We start from the raw sequence: 14,362 nt of genomic DNA on the forward strand, positions 1-14,362 counted from the left end.
CCAAAATGCGGTGCAATTTGGCACATCCTGCTTTAGAGAGGGTATCTGCGCCTTGCCAGAGAAGGGAGTGTGACTTAGCCAAGAGGAGGCATAGCCTAAAATGGCCTAGAGTGCTGTTTTGCACCAAAATCGAGTCACAATTCTGGCATAAAATTTCTTTGCAAAGTAAGCCAGCCAGTGTAAAGTTGGTGTCTGTCCTCGCACCACATTTAGCCAATCTTTCTGTTTAAATTTTTTTTCATGTCTAAGGGCACAACCACATGGTGCGGTTGTGATGTGGTCATGCTGGGGTTAGGGAAGCAGCATCTTATAGAAGTCAATGGGGAACGTAAAACATGCCCATGCTGCTGACCGCATAGGATATATACGGTTGATCAGCCACTTGCAGTATATGTTTCACATATTTTACCTCATGTATCACTATTTGAGGTTAACCAGAATGATAAAGAACCACGAAAATTCACAACAGTTCAAACAACATTCCATAAATGATCAAGGACAAAAAAAACAACATAAAAACATGATTGATTACACATGCAGTAACCGCGTGCTGTCGGCCACGTGCGTTCCCTAACTGCAGAATGCCAGTGACACGACTGCGCCATGTGGTCCTACCCTTAGAGTACTTTCTCACATAGTTTGATGCTTAGAAACATAGAAACATAGAATGTGTCGGCAGATAAGAACCATTTGGCCCATCTAGTCTGCCCAATATATCTGAATCCTATGAATAGTCCCTGGCCCTATCTTATATGAAGGATAGCCTTATGCCTATCCCATGCATGCTTAAACTCCTTCACTGTATTTGCAGCTACCACTTCTGCAGGAAGGCTATTCCATGCATCCACTACTCTCTCAGTAAAGTAATACTTCCTTATATTACTTTTAAACCTTTGCCCCTCTAATTTAAAACTGTGTCCTCTTGTGGTAGTTTTTCTTCTTTTAAATATGCTCTCCTCCTTTACCGAGTTGATTCCCTTTATGTATTTAAAAGTTTCTATCATATCCTCTGTCTCTTCTTTATTCCAAGCTATACATATTAAGGTCTTTTAACCTTTCCTGGTAAGTTTTATCCTGCAATCCATGTACTAGTTTAGTAGCTCTTCTCTGAACTCTCTCTAGAGTATCTATATCCTTCTGGAGATATGGCCTCCAGTACTGCGCACAATACTCCAAGTGAGGTCTCACCAGTGATCTGTACAGCGGCATAAGCACTTCACTCTTTCTACTGCTTATACCTCTCCCTATACATCCAAGCATTCTGCTGGCATTTCGTGCTGCTTTATTACATTGTCTTCCCACCTTTAAGTCTTCTGAAATAATTACTCCTAAATCCCTTTCCTCAGATACTGAGGTCAGGACTGTGTCAAATATTCTATATTCGGCCCTTTGGTTTTTTTACGCCCCAGGTGCATTATCTTGCACTTATCCACATTAAATTTCAGTTGCCAGAGTTCTGACCATTCTTCTAGTTTTCCTAAATCCTTTTCCATTTGGCGTTTCCCTCCAGGAACATCAACCCTGTTACATATCTTTGTGTCATCAGCAAAAAGACAAACCTTACCATCGAGGCCTTTTGCAATATCACTTATGAAGATATTAAACAAAATTGGTCCCAGTACAGATCCCTGTGGAATCCCACTGGTAACATGACCTTGTTTTGAATGTTCTCCATTGACTACAACCCTCTGTTGTCTGTCACTCAGCCACTGCCTAATCCACTCAACAATATGGGAGTCCATGCTCAATGACTGCAGTTTATTGATAAGTCTTCTATGTGGGACAGTGTCAAAAGCCTTACTAAAATCTAGATATGCGATGTCTACTGCACCTCCACCGTCTATTATTTTAGTCACCCAGTCAAAAAAATCTATAAGATTTGTTTGACATGATCTCCCTGAAGTAAACCCATGCTGTTTTTCATCTTGCAATCCATGGGATTTTAGATGTTCCACAATCCTATCCTTTACTAGGGTTTCTATTAATTTGCCTACTATTGATGTCAGACTCACTGGTCTATAGTTGCTCGATTCCTCCCTACTACCTTTCTTGTGAATGGGCACGACATTTGCCAATTTCCAATCTTCCGGGACGAAAATTCACAACAGTTCAAACAACATTCCATAAATGATCAAGGACAAAAAAAACAACATAAAAACATGATTGATTACACATGCAGTAACCGCGTGCTGTCGGCCACTTGCGTTCCCTAACTGCAGAATGCCAGTGACACGACTGCGCCATGTGGTCCTACCCTTAGAGTACTTTCTCACATAGTTTGATGCTGTTTTTTTCCTGCACTTTTGTGTTTTTAGTGGTGTTTTTTCCATCAGCCTTTTTTTGGAGCTTTTTATTGCAGTAAAAACACCAGCTCCAGATGTTAGCTGCAGGTCTATGGGAACTATGAAATGCAGGAAACACATGCACTTTATTTTACTGCTGGTATGTTTGTTCATTAGGTGGTGTTTTTATGGCTTCCTTTAAAAAAAACACAGCATGCTTCAGCTCTTGGTGTTTTTTCCCTCACCTTCTCTGTAGGGGAAATTACCATTAAAAACACTGGTGGGCCAACACACTGTTTGTTAAAACCCCCCACAAAAAACACAGCAAAAAAAATAAGCCGTTTTTACAGCTCGATGAAAATTCCAGTGCAGATTCATACGTATAAGGACCCTTAGGCCTCATGCACACGAACGTTGTGTGCATCCGTGGCCGTTGTTCCGTTTTCCGTGATTTTCTGCGGACCCGTTGACTTTCAATGGGTCAGTTGAAAACTCGGAAAATGCACCGTTGTTCATCCGCGGCCGTGATCCGTGTTTCCTGTCCGTCAAAAAAATATGACCTGTCCTATTTTTTTGACGGACAACGGTTCACGGACCCATTCAAGTCAATGGGTCCGTGAAAAAACACGGATGCACACAAGATTGTCATCCGCGTCAGTGATCCGTGTCCGTAGGCTACTTTCATACAGACGGATCCGAAGATCCGTCTGCATAAAAGCTTTTTCAGATCTAAGTTTTCACTTCGTGAAAACTCAGATCCGACAGTATATTCTAACACAGAGGCGTTCCCATGGTGATGGGGATGCATCAAGTTAGAATATACTATGAACTGTATACATGACTGCCCCCTGCTGCCTGGCAGCACCCGATCTCTTACAGGGGACTGTGATCAGCACAATTTACCCCTCAGGTGCTGCACCTGAGGGGTTAATTGTGCATATCATAGCCCCCTGTAAGAGATCAGGTGCTGGCAGGCAGCAGGGGGCAGACCCCCCTTCCTCCCCAGTTTTAATTTCATTGGTGGCCAGTGCGGCCTCCCCTCTCCCCCCCCCCCCCCCCATCATTGGTGGCAGCGGAGAGTTCCGATCGGAGTCCCAGTTTAATCGCTGGGGCTCCGATCGGTAAACATGGCAACCAGGACGCTACTGCAGTCCTGGTTGCCATGGTTACTTAGCAATATTAGAAGCATTATACTTACCTGCTGCGATGTCTGTGACCGGCCGGGAGTTCCTCCTACTGGTAAGTGACAGGTCTGTGCTTTAAGCAATGCGCCGCACAGGCCTGTCACTTACCAGTAGGAGGAGCTCCCGGCCGGTCACAGACAGCGCAGCAGGTAAGTATAATGCTTCTAATATTGCTAAGTAACCATGGCAACCAGGACTGCAGTAGCGTCCTGGTTGCCATGGTTACCGATCGGAGCCCCAGTGATTAAACTGGGACTCCGATCGGAACTCTCCGCTGCCACCAATGATGGGGGGGGGCCGCACTGGCCACCAATGAAATTAATACAGGGGAGGGAGAGAGGGGGGCCAGGGGGAGGCCGCACTGGCCACCAATGAAATGAATACAGTAGAGGGAGGGAGGCAGGGGGGGCGACCGCACTGGCCACCAATGAAATTAATACAGTAGAGGGAGAGACGGGGGCCCGGGGGGGGGGGCACTGGCCACCAATAAATGTAATACAGGGGAGGGAGGGGGTCTGCCCCCTGCTGCCTGGCAGCCCCTGATCTCTTACAGGGGGCTATAATATGCACACCTGAGGGGTTAATTGTGCGGATCACAGCCCCCTGTAAGAGATCGGGTGCTGCCAGGCAGCAGGGGGCAGTCATGTACTCAGTTCTTTGTATATTCTAACTTGAAGCGTCCCCATCACTATGGGAACGCCTCTGTGTTAGAATATACTGTCGGATCTGAGTTATCACGATCTAACTCAAATCCGATGGTATATTCTAACATAGAGGCGTTCCCAAGGTGATGGGGATGCTTTAAGTTAAAATATACCCTGACTTTACATTGAAAGTCAATGGGGGACGGATGCGTTTGCAATTGCACCATATTGTGTCAACGTCAAATGGATCCGTCCCCATTGACTTGCATTGTAAGTCAGGACGGATCCGTTTGGCTCCGCACGGCCAGGCGGACACCAAAACGACTTTTTCCTTCATGTCAGTGGATCCTCCAAAAATCAAGGAAGAAAAAACGGACACGGATCACGAAACTACGGAACCCGTTTTTGTGGACTGCAAAAAAAAAACTGTCGTGTGCATGAGGCCTTAGGGTGGAGTCACACATAGTTTTAGTGGAGCTTTTCAGCATTTTTTGCACATACTTTTTTTGCTGAAAAAAACTCCAGCTCCAGATATTAACTGAAAATCTATGTGGAACATGAATTTCTGAGCATACAAGCACTTATTTCCCCACTGCCACATCTCTTTTACAGATTAGTGGTATTTTTTTATGGCTCTGGCATTTTTTTATGTGCAGCATGTTGAAACAATGGCATTTGCTTGTTGGGCATTTTTCTAACACCCTTTAAAGGCTATAAACACCTTTGGGAGCTATGTTCCACTCATTTTTTTTTTTTATTGGTCTTTATTAATAACTTTCAACAGTTGAAACAATGGCATTTGCTTGTTGGGCATTTTTCTAACACCCTTTAAAGGCTATAAACACCTTTGGGAGCTATGTTCCACTCATTTTTTTTTTTTATTGGTCTTTATTAATAACTTCCAACAGTTTTTATCCTACAGGGTTAAGCCTATCTGCATATTTTAATTTCAGTTTCACAATAAGCTGTCAGGTTGCTGCTCTGACAGTTCGAGCCTTAGCCCTTATCTCTGAACTCCTGGCATGTCATAAACACTGGTTTAAGCCATAGTCTCATTTAGCTATCATGAGTGTTTATGATCTGTCAGGAATTCAGAGACAAGGGCTACACATCCAGCTATTCGTAAAGGAACCTGAAAGTAATAATATACTCTGCAGATAAGTTGAAACTTAACCCTGAAGGACAAAAACTGTCAACATTTTTTACTAAAGACAGGGGATCCAGCATTCATATACAACCCTATTTTAAGTTGCTTTGATGGACCTGAACCTGTTTTATTCAGTACAAAGAAATTTCTCAAATATCTTCAGCTATCAGAACCCTCACTTTCCCTTTAATATTTTTTGGTTCAGGCAGAACTTTTTTAACTTCAGTGCCTCTAATATCCTTTGACTATGTGATGGGGAATTTACAATATGCTGTAAATTGTAAGCTTTTCAAGCTTGTCATGGAGAGTTACATTACTGTGAAATACTGGTAACTTTGCCAGATCAAAGATAGTGGGAATATAATAAGATCCTGGACGGTGACAGAATCTACTTAAAACTTTGAAATCTGTAGACTGAATTTTCTGCCAAAATGAACATTAACCCAGACTTTTTTATCCACAGCTATCAGATACTGTGACAGATGCCAGCTTGTGAAGCCTGACCGCTGTCATCACTGTTCCGTCTGTGATAAGTATGAGCCCATTTCCCTCTGATCATTTGTACAAGATTAGAAGCCTCTGAGATGTAGGAGAACTCGGGCGCTCGTTGCTGTCAGTATGGGCCTCTCTAAATGATGTGGTCGGTTTCAGCTAGGAGGCGCATTGACAGCCCTGCTCTTTGTTGATGTTGATTGCCTTGAATTGAATAGAAGCCAGATATCCGTAATTAGCCGCAGTGAATAAATGGGTTCTGTAGGGGAAGAAATCTATACCTGACAGATGCACACGGGTGCTCAGATGACCAAGGAGGGGGGGAGTCAAGTGCCATTGAGTTCAGAAAGAAAGACGTTTATTGCAGAGTTTTTCATGCAGACAAAAATTGGCTTATGGATTGTAGTGTTCTGGTTCTGTCCTTCAGAAACGTGTAGCCTGCCTAGTCACAAGAAAAAGAAAATACCACTTCTTTTATCGAAATTTCATGCTTGTAGAGGTTTTCTAAAGCAGTCTGTAATGGGAACCAGGACGAGGCATACACTTCAGATTGTTTCCTTATCCACACTTTAGGCCTATTTCAGATGGACGATAGGAAACTCGCCCGTGTTCCAGACACCAAACACAGATGAGTTCTAAAGTGGGCCTCACATGGAAGGAGTCTGTGTGCAGTCCATTTCTGCCACATTACCGTTCATGTGAATTTTCTACGCAAAGGCCAAAATCTCCCATGTGAAGGTACCCATGCATTTGAATGGGTCAGTGTTCAGTCTGGGTGCTGTCTGTTCTAAACATCACCTGTCTAAAAGTGCCCTTAAGTAGGTTTCAGTCTTGCCTTTATTATTTCACATTTATGCAGTATATATATATGGAGCCAGACTTTTGTTTAATTGTTCAGCATAGGTACGGCTTCTCTCTTGCCCAGCGATCAGCTATTATAAGCAGAGGAAGCCACATCTAGGTACACATTTTCCATGTAGTGGTTGTGTAGCATTACATGGCAGCCACTCTAGTGCTTGAACTTTCCATGTCTGCTAGAGCAGACGCCTCGCTTAGGTGGGAATCTAATGGTGGGCCCCCTCTGTGTTGGCCATATGCCATTATAAGTTTGTCAACCTTTCATTATTCAGAGACACTTTGGAAAATGAAAGCAGCAAACTAATTGGTTCAGATTGTTTCCTTACCGACACTTTAGGCCTATTTCAGATGGACGATAGGAAACTCATTCATGTTCTAAAATGGGCTTTACACGGATGAAGCCTGTGTGCAGTCCATTTTTGTCACATACCCATTTATTTGAATGAATCAGTCTTGTGGAGAACACTGAGTTGTTTCCAGACTTTTGCCTCACCCTGTATTATCCAAAGTCACCTCCAGGAGACACCATGGGCATCAACAGATAATGCCTCAGGTGAGGGTCATCAAACTGCTGTATGTTAACATGTGGGATTTTTCAACTTGGAGTGCTAGTGTATGAAATTACGTTCACGGTGACTTGGGCTATCATTTCTTTCATTCGATGAGTGAAGGTCCTATTTGTGAGGGATGTTGTATTCTGCTCAGCCATCACATAGAACGTTCTAGCAATGCTTCTTTTCTACAGACAGTGTACACTAATACTTGAAACAAGGAATTCCAGCACTTACGATTTTGGTAGCTAAAACTTAGTCTTTTATTCAGGCAGTAGACAAAATGTACAGGACATCCACCCACAAGTGTAGCAAACTTGACGCGTTTTGAACAAAAGTTCTTATTCTTAGGTTCTTTAAGAATAAGAACTTTTGTTCGAAACGCGTCAAGTTTGCTACACTTGTGGGTGGATGTCCTGTACATTTTGTCTACTGCCTGAATAAAAGACGAAGTTTTAGCTACCAAAATCGTAAGGGCTGGAATTCCTTGCTTTCAAGTATTAACGTTACAGAGGCTCACCAGACATTTTCTGTGCACGCAGGTGTCTTGGATTGTCGGTGAGCTGGACTTTCTTTGTATATATACACAGTGTACACTAATAACTGCATTTTGTTAGTTGTGTGCTTTTATTTTCTTTTTCTTTAGGTGTATTCTGAAAATGGATCACCATTGTCCTTGGTATGTAACAACACAAAATGTGGTAGTGATGACTAATCATATGACTCTTAATGAACCATGTTACATAGTTGATGAGGACCATCAAGTCCAAACCTATAATCCTACTGTGTTATACTGTTTTGACCCAGAGGAAGGCGAAAATCTCTCTGAGATGGTTGCCAGTTTTCCCATATTAGGGGCAAAATTCCTTCCCGACTCTAAAAATGGCAATCAGAATAAATCTCTAGATCTCCAGAAATCTAGTACCCTCTGTGAACTTGTCATGGTCAAAAAGATATAGGTATAGAAAGATCATTAAAAAGATCTCTGTACTGTCCATTCATATATTTGTGTGTTATAATCCATCTTGTTTTCAAAGTAGATAATTCGTTTTGGTACTTTAATTTCTTTAGTTGCCCTCCTCTGCACCCGTTTTTGGTCAGCTATGACTTTCCTGTACACAATATTCCATGTGTAGTCTGACAAATGATTTGTATAATGATAAAATTCTGTTCCTATAGTGAGCATCTGTATCTGCTTTGATACATCCTATTATTTTATTTGCCATGGTGGCAGTTACCTGGCATTGTTTTCTGAAGTTAAGTTTACTGTCCAGTGTCACCAAGTGGCAGTTTTACCCAGTGTTTTATCATTTATTACATAATTGTACATCTTCTGTTTCCTCTGCCCAAGTGCATAAAGGGAAGCTTTCATTATAAAAATGTAGTACAATCTGCAGGCAGCATCTTATAGATCAGGAAGAGCTGAGCAGATTGATATATAGTTCTATAGGAAATGATTTAGTAAGACCTTTAAGTTATTCATTTAAATCTCCGCTCTTTCTGAGCTCAGTAGCCACGTGGTCTTTCTTATCAGTGATTGACAGCTATGTATACACATTTGTACAGGGAAGGTTGCCATTCACTGTCCACTTGGCTTCTGAGCTCAGAAAGAGCAGAGATTTAAATGAATAAATTGCAAGTTTTCCTAAATCATTTCCTATAAATGTATATCAATCTGCTCATCCCCTCCTGCTCTATAACATGCTGCCCATAGATTGAGCTGTATTTTCATGGTGACAGGTTCCTGTAATTCAACATTGAACTTAATTTGCTATTTCTGTGCCCAAGCCTTCAGCTTCTCCAAATCTGTTTGTAATATTATATTATCCTTCTCAGTATTGATCACTTTACAGAGCTTTGTGTCATCTTAAACTATTGAAATTCTGCTCTGTAAGGCCTCTACAAGGTAATTAATAAAGATATTAAAAAGGCCTATTACTGACCCCTGTAGCCCAATCTAAGGATTTCCATTAATTACCGACCTGTTTCCTATAAGTCGTCAACCATATACACACTCCGATCCTAGCTGCTTAAAGGGGTTGTCTCACTTCAGCAAATAGCATTTATTATGTAGAGAAAGTTAATACAAAGCACTTACTAATGTATTATGATTGTCCATATTGCTTCCTTTGCTGGCTGAAATAATTTTTCTGCCACATTATACACTGCTTGTTTCCATGGTTACAACTTCCCTGTTATCCAGTAGCGGTGGCCATGGTTTCACACTTTAGGAAAAAGCACTGGCCTACGCCCCACTCCCATGGACCCGACCACTAGAGAGGCCGGCGCTTTTTCCTATAAAGTGAAAGCACGACCGCCACTGTTGGATTGCAGGGTGGTCATAACCATGGAAATGAGACAGCAAAGGAAGCAATATGGATAATAAAAATATATTAGTAAGTGCCTTTATTAACTTCCTCTACATAATTAATACTATTTGTTGAAGTGAGACAACCCTGTTAACTCCCTAGATGCCGCAGTCAATAGCAATTGTGGCATCTAGGCAGTTAGAGGGAAAGGGCTCCCTTTGCCATTGCAACCGGGCCTAATACCGGCGCCTAGGCCTGACATGACTTTATGCCACAGACACAGCCTAATAGTCTGTCATTGTTACAATAGTAAGCTATAATGCATTGGTAGATAAGATATACCAGTAAAAGCTGTCTCTTAGTGAGACTAAAACAAGAATAAAGTTATTAAATGGTTAAACAAAAGTTTATAAAAAAAAAAAAAAATCCGTAAAAAGTGGTTTTATTTAGTAAAAGTGGTAAAAAACACACACACACACAATACCGGTAATAATGGAATAAAGCATCATAACGAGATGTGCTATTATTGTGTAAAAGTAGTAAGAAACACAAACTGTACATATTTGGTATCGCCAAAATTGTACTGACCAATAGAATAACAGCAACGCACCCGATATGCTGTATAGTGAACGTTGTAAATTTAAAATACAAAAAACTATTTGGAACAGTTTTTTTTTTCCATTACCACACCAGAAAGATGATAAAAATTTATAAATTAGCCCTCATTCAGCTACCTGAACAGAAAAAGAAAAGAAAAAAAGCCCACCCAGCATCTTATTTCTTACTTTTCCTTGGCTAAAAATATTCCTCGAAAATGCTAAGAGGATTATTTTAATTTAGAGCGACCTCTGTTGTACAGCACTCAGGTTCTTAGTATGTCCACTGATGGAGGAGCACGTGATCAGACTTTTCCTCAGCGACCTGCATTGAATAACCCTATGCAAAGACTGGGGAACTAGCGCATGAGCAGTTAGGATACTTTATTTATTTACTCACTTATTATTTACTGCTTTCACACAGTCAGTATTTGGTCAGTGTTTGATCAGTGATTGTGAACCAAAACCATAAACTATAAGGGAAAGATCTGCACCGGTTCTGTGTTTTGGACCTGCACCTGGTTTTGGCTCACAATAACTGATGGAAATTACTGAGCAGACACAGACTGTGTGAAAGCAGCCTTAGGCCTCATACACATGGCCGTTGTTTTGGTCCGCATCCGAGCCGCAGTTTTGGCGTCTCGGATGCGGACCCATTCACTTCAATAAGGCCGAAAAAGATGCGGACAGCACTGCGTGTACTGTCTGCATCCGTTCCGTGGTCCGCAAAAAAAATAACATGTCCTAGTCTTGTCTGCGCTTTGCGTTCTGCAAATTGCGGAAGGCACACGGACGCCATCCGTGTTTTGGGGATCCGCGGTTTGTGGACCGCAAAACACACAACGGTCGTGTGCATGAGGCCTTATTAAGTGGGGGCCCCTGATGGACCAGGTGACCCTCCATCAGCGGTCATACTAACAGCTGGGAGGACGCTGTACAGTCTGAGATGCAGGATGGAGTAAGCAAGCTGGCGACAGTGCGCTAGTGAGGATATTGGCGCGGACTGTATCAGAATATGGCACAGTTTAATTTGTTCTACGACACATTTGATATGACAATGCCCTGACTCTACAGTCGTGGCCAAAGGTTTTGAGAATTACATAAATATTGGAAATTGGAAAAGTTGCTGCTTAAGTTTTTATAATAGCAATTTGCCTATACTCCAGAATGTTATGAAGAGTGATCAGATGAATTGCATGGTCCTTCTTTGCCATGAAAATTAACTTAATCACAAAAAAACCTTTCCACTGCATTTCATTGCTGTCATTAAAGGACCTGCTGAGATCATTTCAGTAATCGTCTTGTTAACTCAGGTGAGAATGTTGATGAGCACAAGGCTGGAGATCATTGTCAGGCTGATTGGGTTAAAATGGCAGACTTGACCTGTTAAAAGGAGGGTGATGCTTGAAATAATTCTTCTTCCATTGTTAACCATGGTGACCTGCAAAGAAATGCGTGCAGCCATCATTGCGTTGCATAAAAATGGCTTCACAGGCAAGGATATTGTGGCTACTAAGATTGCACCTCAATCAACAATTTATAGGAACATCAAGAACTTCAAGGAAAGAGGTTCAATTCTTGTTAAGAAGGCTTTAGAGCATCTAAGAAAGTCCAGCAAGCGCCAGGATCGTCTCCTAAAGAGGATTCAACTGCGGGATCGGAGTGCCACCAGTGCAGAGCTTGCTCAGGAATGGCAGCAGGCAGGTGTGAGCGCATCTGCACGCACAGTGAGGCGAAGACTTTTGGAAGATGGCCTGGTGTCAAGAAGGGCAGCAAAGAAGCCACTTCTCTCAAAAAAAAACATCAGGGACAGATTGATCTTCTGCAGAAAATATGGTGAATGGACTGCTGAGGACTGGGGTAAAGTCATATTCTCCGATGAAGCCTCTTTCCGATTGTTTGGGGCATCAGGAAAAAGGCTTGTCCGGAGAAGAAAAGGTGAGCGCTACCATCAGTCCTGTGTCATGCCAACAGTAAAGCATCCTGAGACCATTCATGTGTGGGGTTGCTTCTCATCCAAGGGTGTGGGTTCAATCACAATTTTTCCCAAAAACACAGCCATGAATAAAGAATGGTACCAAAACACCCTCCAACAGCAACTTCTTCCAACAATCCAACAACAGTTTGGTGAAGAACAATGCATTTTCCAGCACGACGGAGCACCGTGCCATAAGGCAAAATTAATAACTATGTGGCTCGGGGACCAAAACTGTGACATTTTGGGTCCATGGCCTGGAAACTCCCCAGATCTTAATCCCATTGAGAACTTGTGGTCAACCCTCAAGAGGCGGGTGGACAAACAAAAACCCACTAATTCTGACAAACTCCAAGAAGTGATTATGAAAGAATGGGTTGCTATCAGTCAGGAATTGGCCCAGAAGTTGATTGAGAGCGTGCCCAGTCGAATTGCAGAGGTCCTGAAAAAGAAGGGCCAACACTGCAAATACTGACTCTTTGCATAAATGTCATGTAATTGTCGATAAAAGCCTTTGAAACGTATGAAGTGCGTGTAATTATATTTCACTACATCACAGAAACAACTGAAACAAAGATCTAAAAGCAGTTTAGCAGCAAACTTTGTGAAAACTAACATTTGTGTCATTCTCAAAACTTTTGGCCACGACTGTATTTGAGATGTAGAAATGATAATAACTGAGCAGTGAATACAAGGAGTTTTTCACGCCTTGTGAAAATAAGTTGAAGGGAATAGGACTATTTGTGCAATGCTCACAGTGCGATGGTACATGAGTCTTATGAGTCATACGGAAAATTATGTCTCTGGCTGAATCTGAGCCACATTCACTGAGGCGAGCCTCTTATGTTTATTTCTGGCATATGCAGTAATTATCCTCAAGCTCAAAACATAAGCAGAAAGGCAATGACATGAAACGTATGTGCTGTCCTCAGACATTGGTAAGCTGCACTGCACCAAGTGTTAAGAAAAACTAAAAAACATTATTCTGTGTGTCACTCATGTGCTCAACCAACCTAAAATTGTTTCCAAAACTCTGACAGTCATTTGATAAATTCTTTACCAGTAACTTTCAGGTTGATTGTTACTGGGGGAGTATTTATCACGACTTGCACTCCTGAATTCTGGCTTTAAAAAGTCACAAAAAAGGGATTTTGCACAAAAATGTGCAACTTTTTGCATTTTTACAGACCTCACTACAGTTTTAAGAAGTTAAATGGGGAAGTGGGCATGGTTAGCGTTGCTAATTAGTTTAACACCAGATTTTAAAAAAAAATCACAAACTAGTGAAAGTGATGTAAAACAACTTGAGTAGCATTTCTAGACTAAAGTGTTAGGTTTAAAGATGAAAAGTAAATTGAATCAGACTCAAGCAAAACTGACTTCAAAGATTACCCTCGTAATAAGTTCACCCATAGTCAGTTAATCAGTGACCAGTGTGATAAAAGGGGTTGTCCCTCCCGAATAGGTGATAAATGTATGATTACTGGAGGTCTGATCACTGGGACCCCCAAGATCACAAGATCATGCATTCAGTCTCTATGGTGCTGACAGAGATAGCGGAGTAGCGCCTGCAGCTATTTATGTTAGTCGTCCCGTAGATAGAGAATGGAGTGGTAGTGGTAGCGCTTATGCGGGACCATCACTCCAATTTAGTGAGGGTTAATCGTAGTACAACATTTTACAGCTTTCCATTCTATTTTCTGAATGAGTCCTGACTCCCTAACAGCTTACCAGATCTCTGCTTGCAGATAGTATCCTGGCCATGTGATAGACACACGTGTGCAGAAATGATCACACTTAGGCCATATTTACAGAAAATCCATGCATAAAAAGTTAAAGCTGAAACTCTTGATTTCCATTGGGAATGGGATAGTGGGTCTCCATTGTAACTTAGTGGAGCCAATCAGTGGATTTTTCTTATCGAATATTAAATGTCAGAAATCAGAACATACGAAAAAATAAAAATGTAGATTCCTGTTGTTGATACCCTTTAGTGGCTAACTGAAAAGATGATGCCACAATTGCAGGCTTTTGAGACTACTTAGGCCTCTTAATCAGGCGTCTTTTAAAGAGGACCTGTCACCACAAAATGCAATGCAATCTGAAAGCTCCATGTTATAGAGCAGGAGGAGCTAAGCAGGTTGATATATACAGTACAGAACAAAAGTTTGGACACACCTTCTCATTCAAAGAGTTTTCTCTATTTTCATGACTATGAATTAACACGTGGAATTATATACATAACAAAAAAGTGTGAAACAACTTAAAATATGTCATATTCTAGGTTCTTCAAAGTAGCCACCTTTTGCTTTGATTACTGCTTT

General features: G+C 41.7%; 1 protein-coding gene across 1 annotated transcript in view; it reads left to right on the forward strand.

Moving 5' to 3' along the window:
* The window catches only part of ZDHHC2 (zinc finger DHHC-type palmitoyltransferase 2), a 171,907-nt gene that overhangs the window by 92,411 nt on the left and 65,134 nt on the right, over positions 1–14,362 (forward strand). Inside the window, exons 5-6 of the mRNA XM_044299557.1 lie at positions 5,721–5,790; positions 7,805–7,837. Of these exons, the coding sequence (XP_044155492.1) occupies positions 5,721–5,790; positions 7,805–7,837 (103 nt within the window). The remainder of the gene's footprint in view (positions 1–5,720; positions 5,791–7,804; positions 7,838–14,362) is intronic.

The sequence above is a fragment of the Bufo gargarizans genome, chromosome 1 (assembly GCF_014858855.1).
Source record: "Bufo gargarizans isolate SCDJY-AF-19 chromosome 1, ASM1485885v1, whole genome shotgun sequence".
NCBI lineage: Eukaryota > Metazoa > Chordata > Amphibia > Anura > Bufonidae > Bufo > Bufo gargarizans.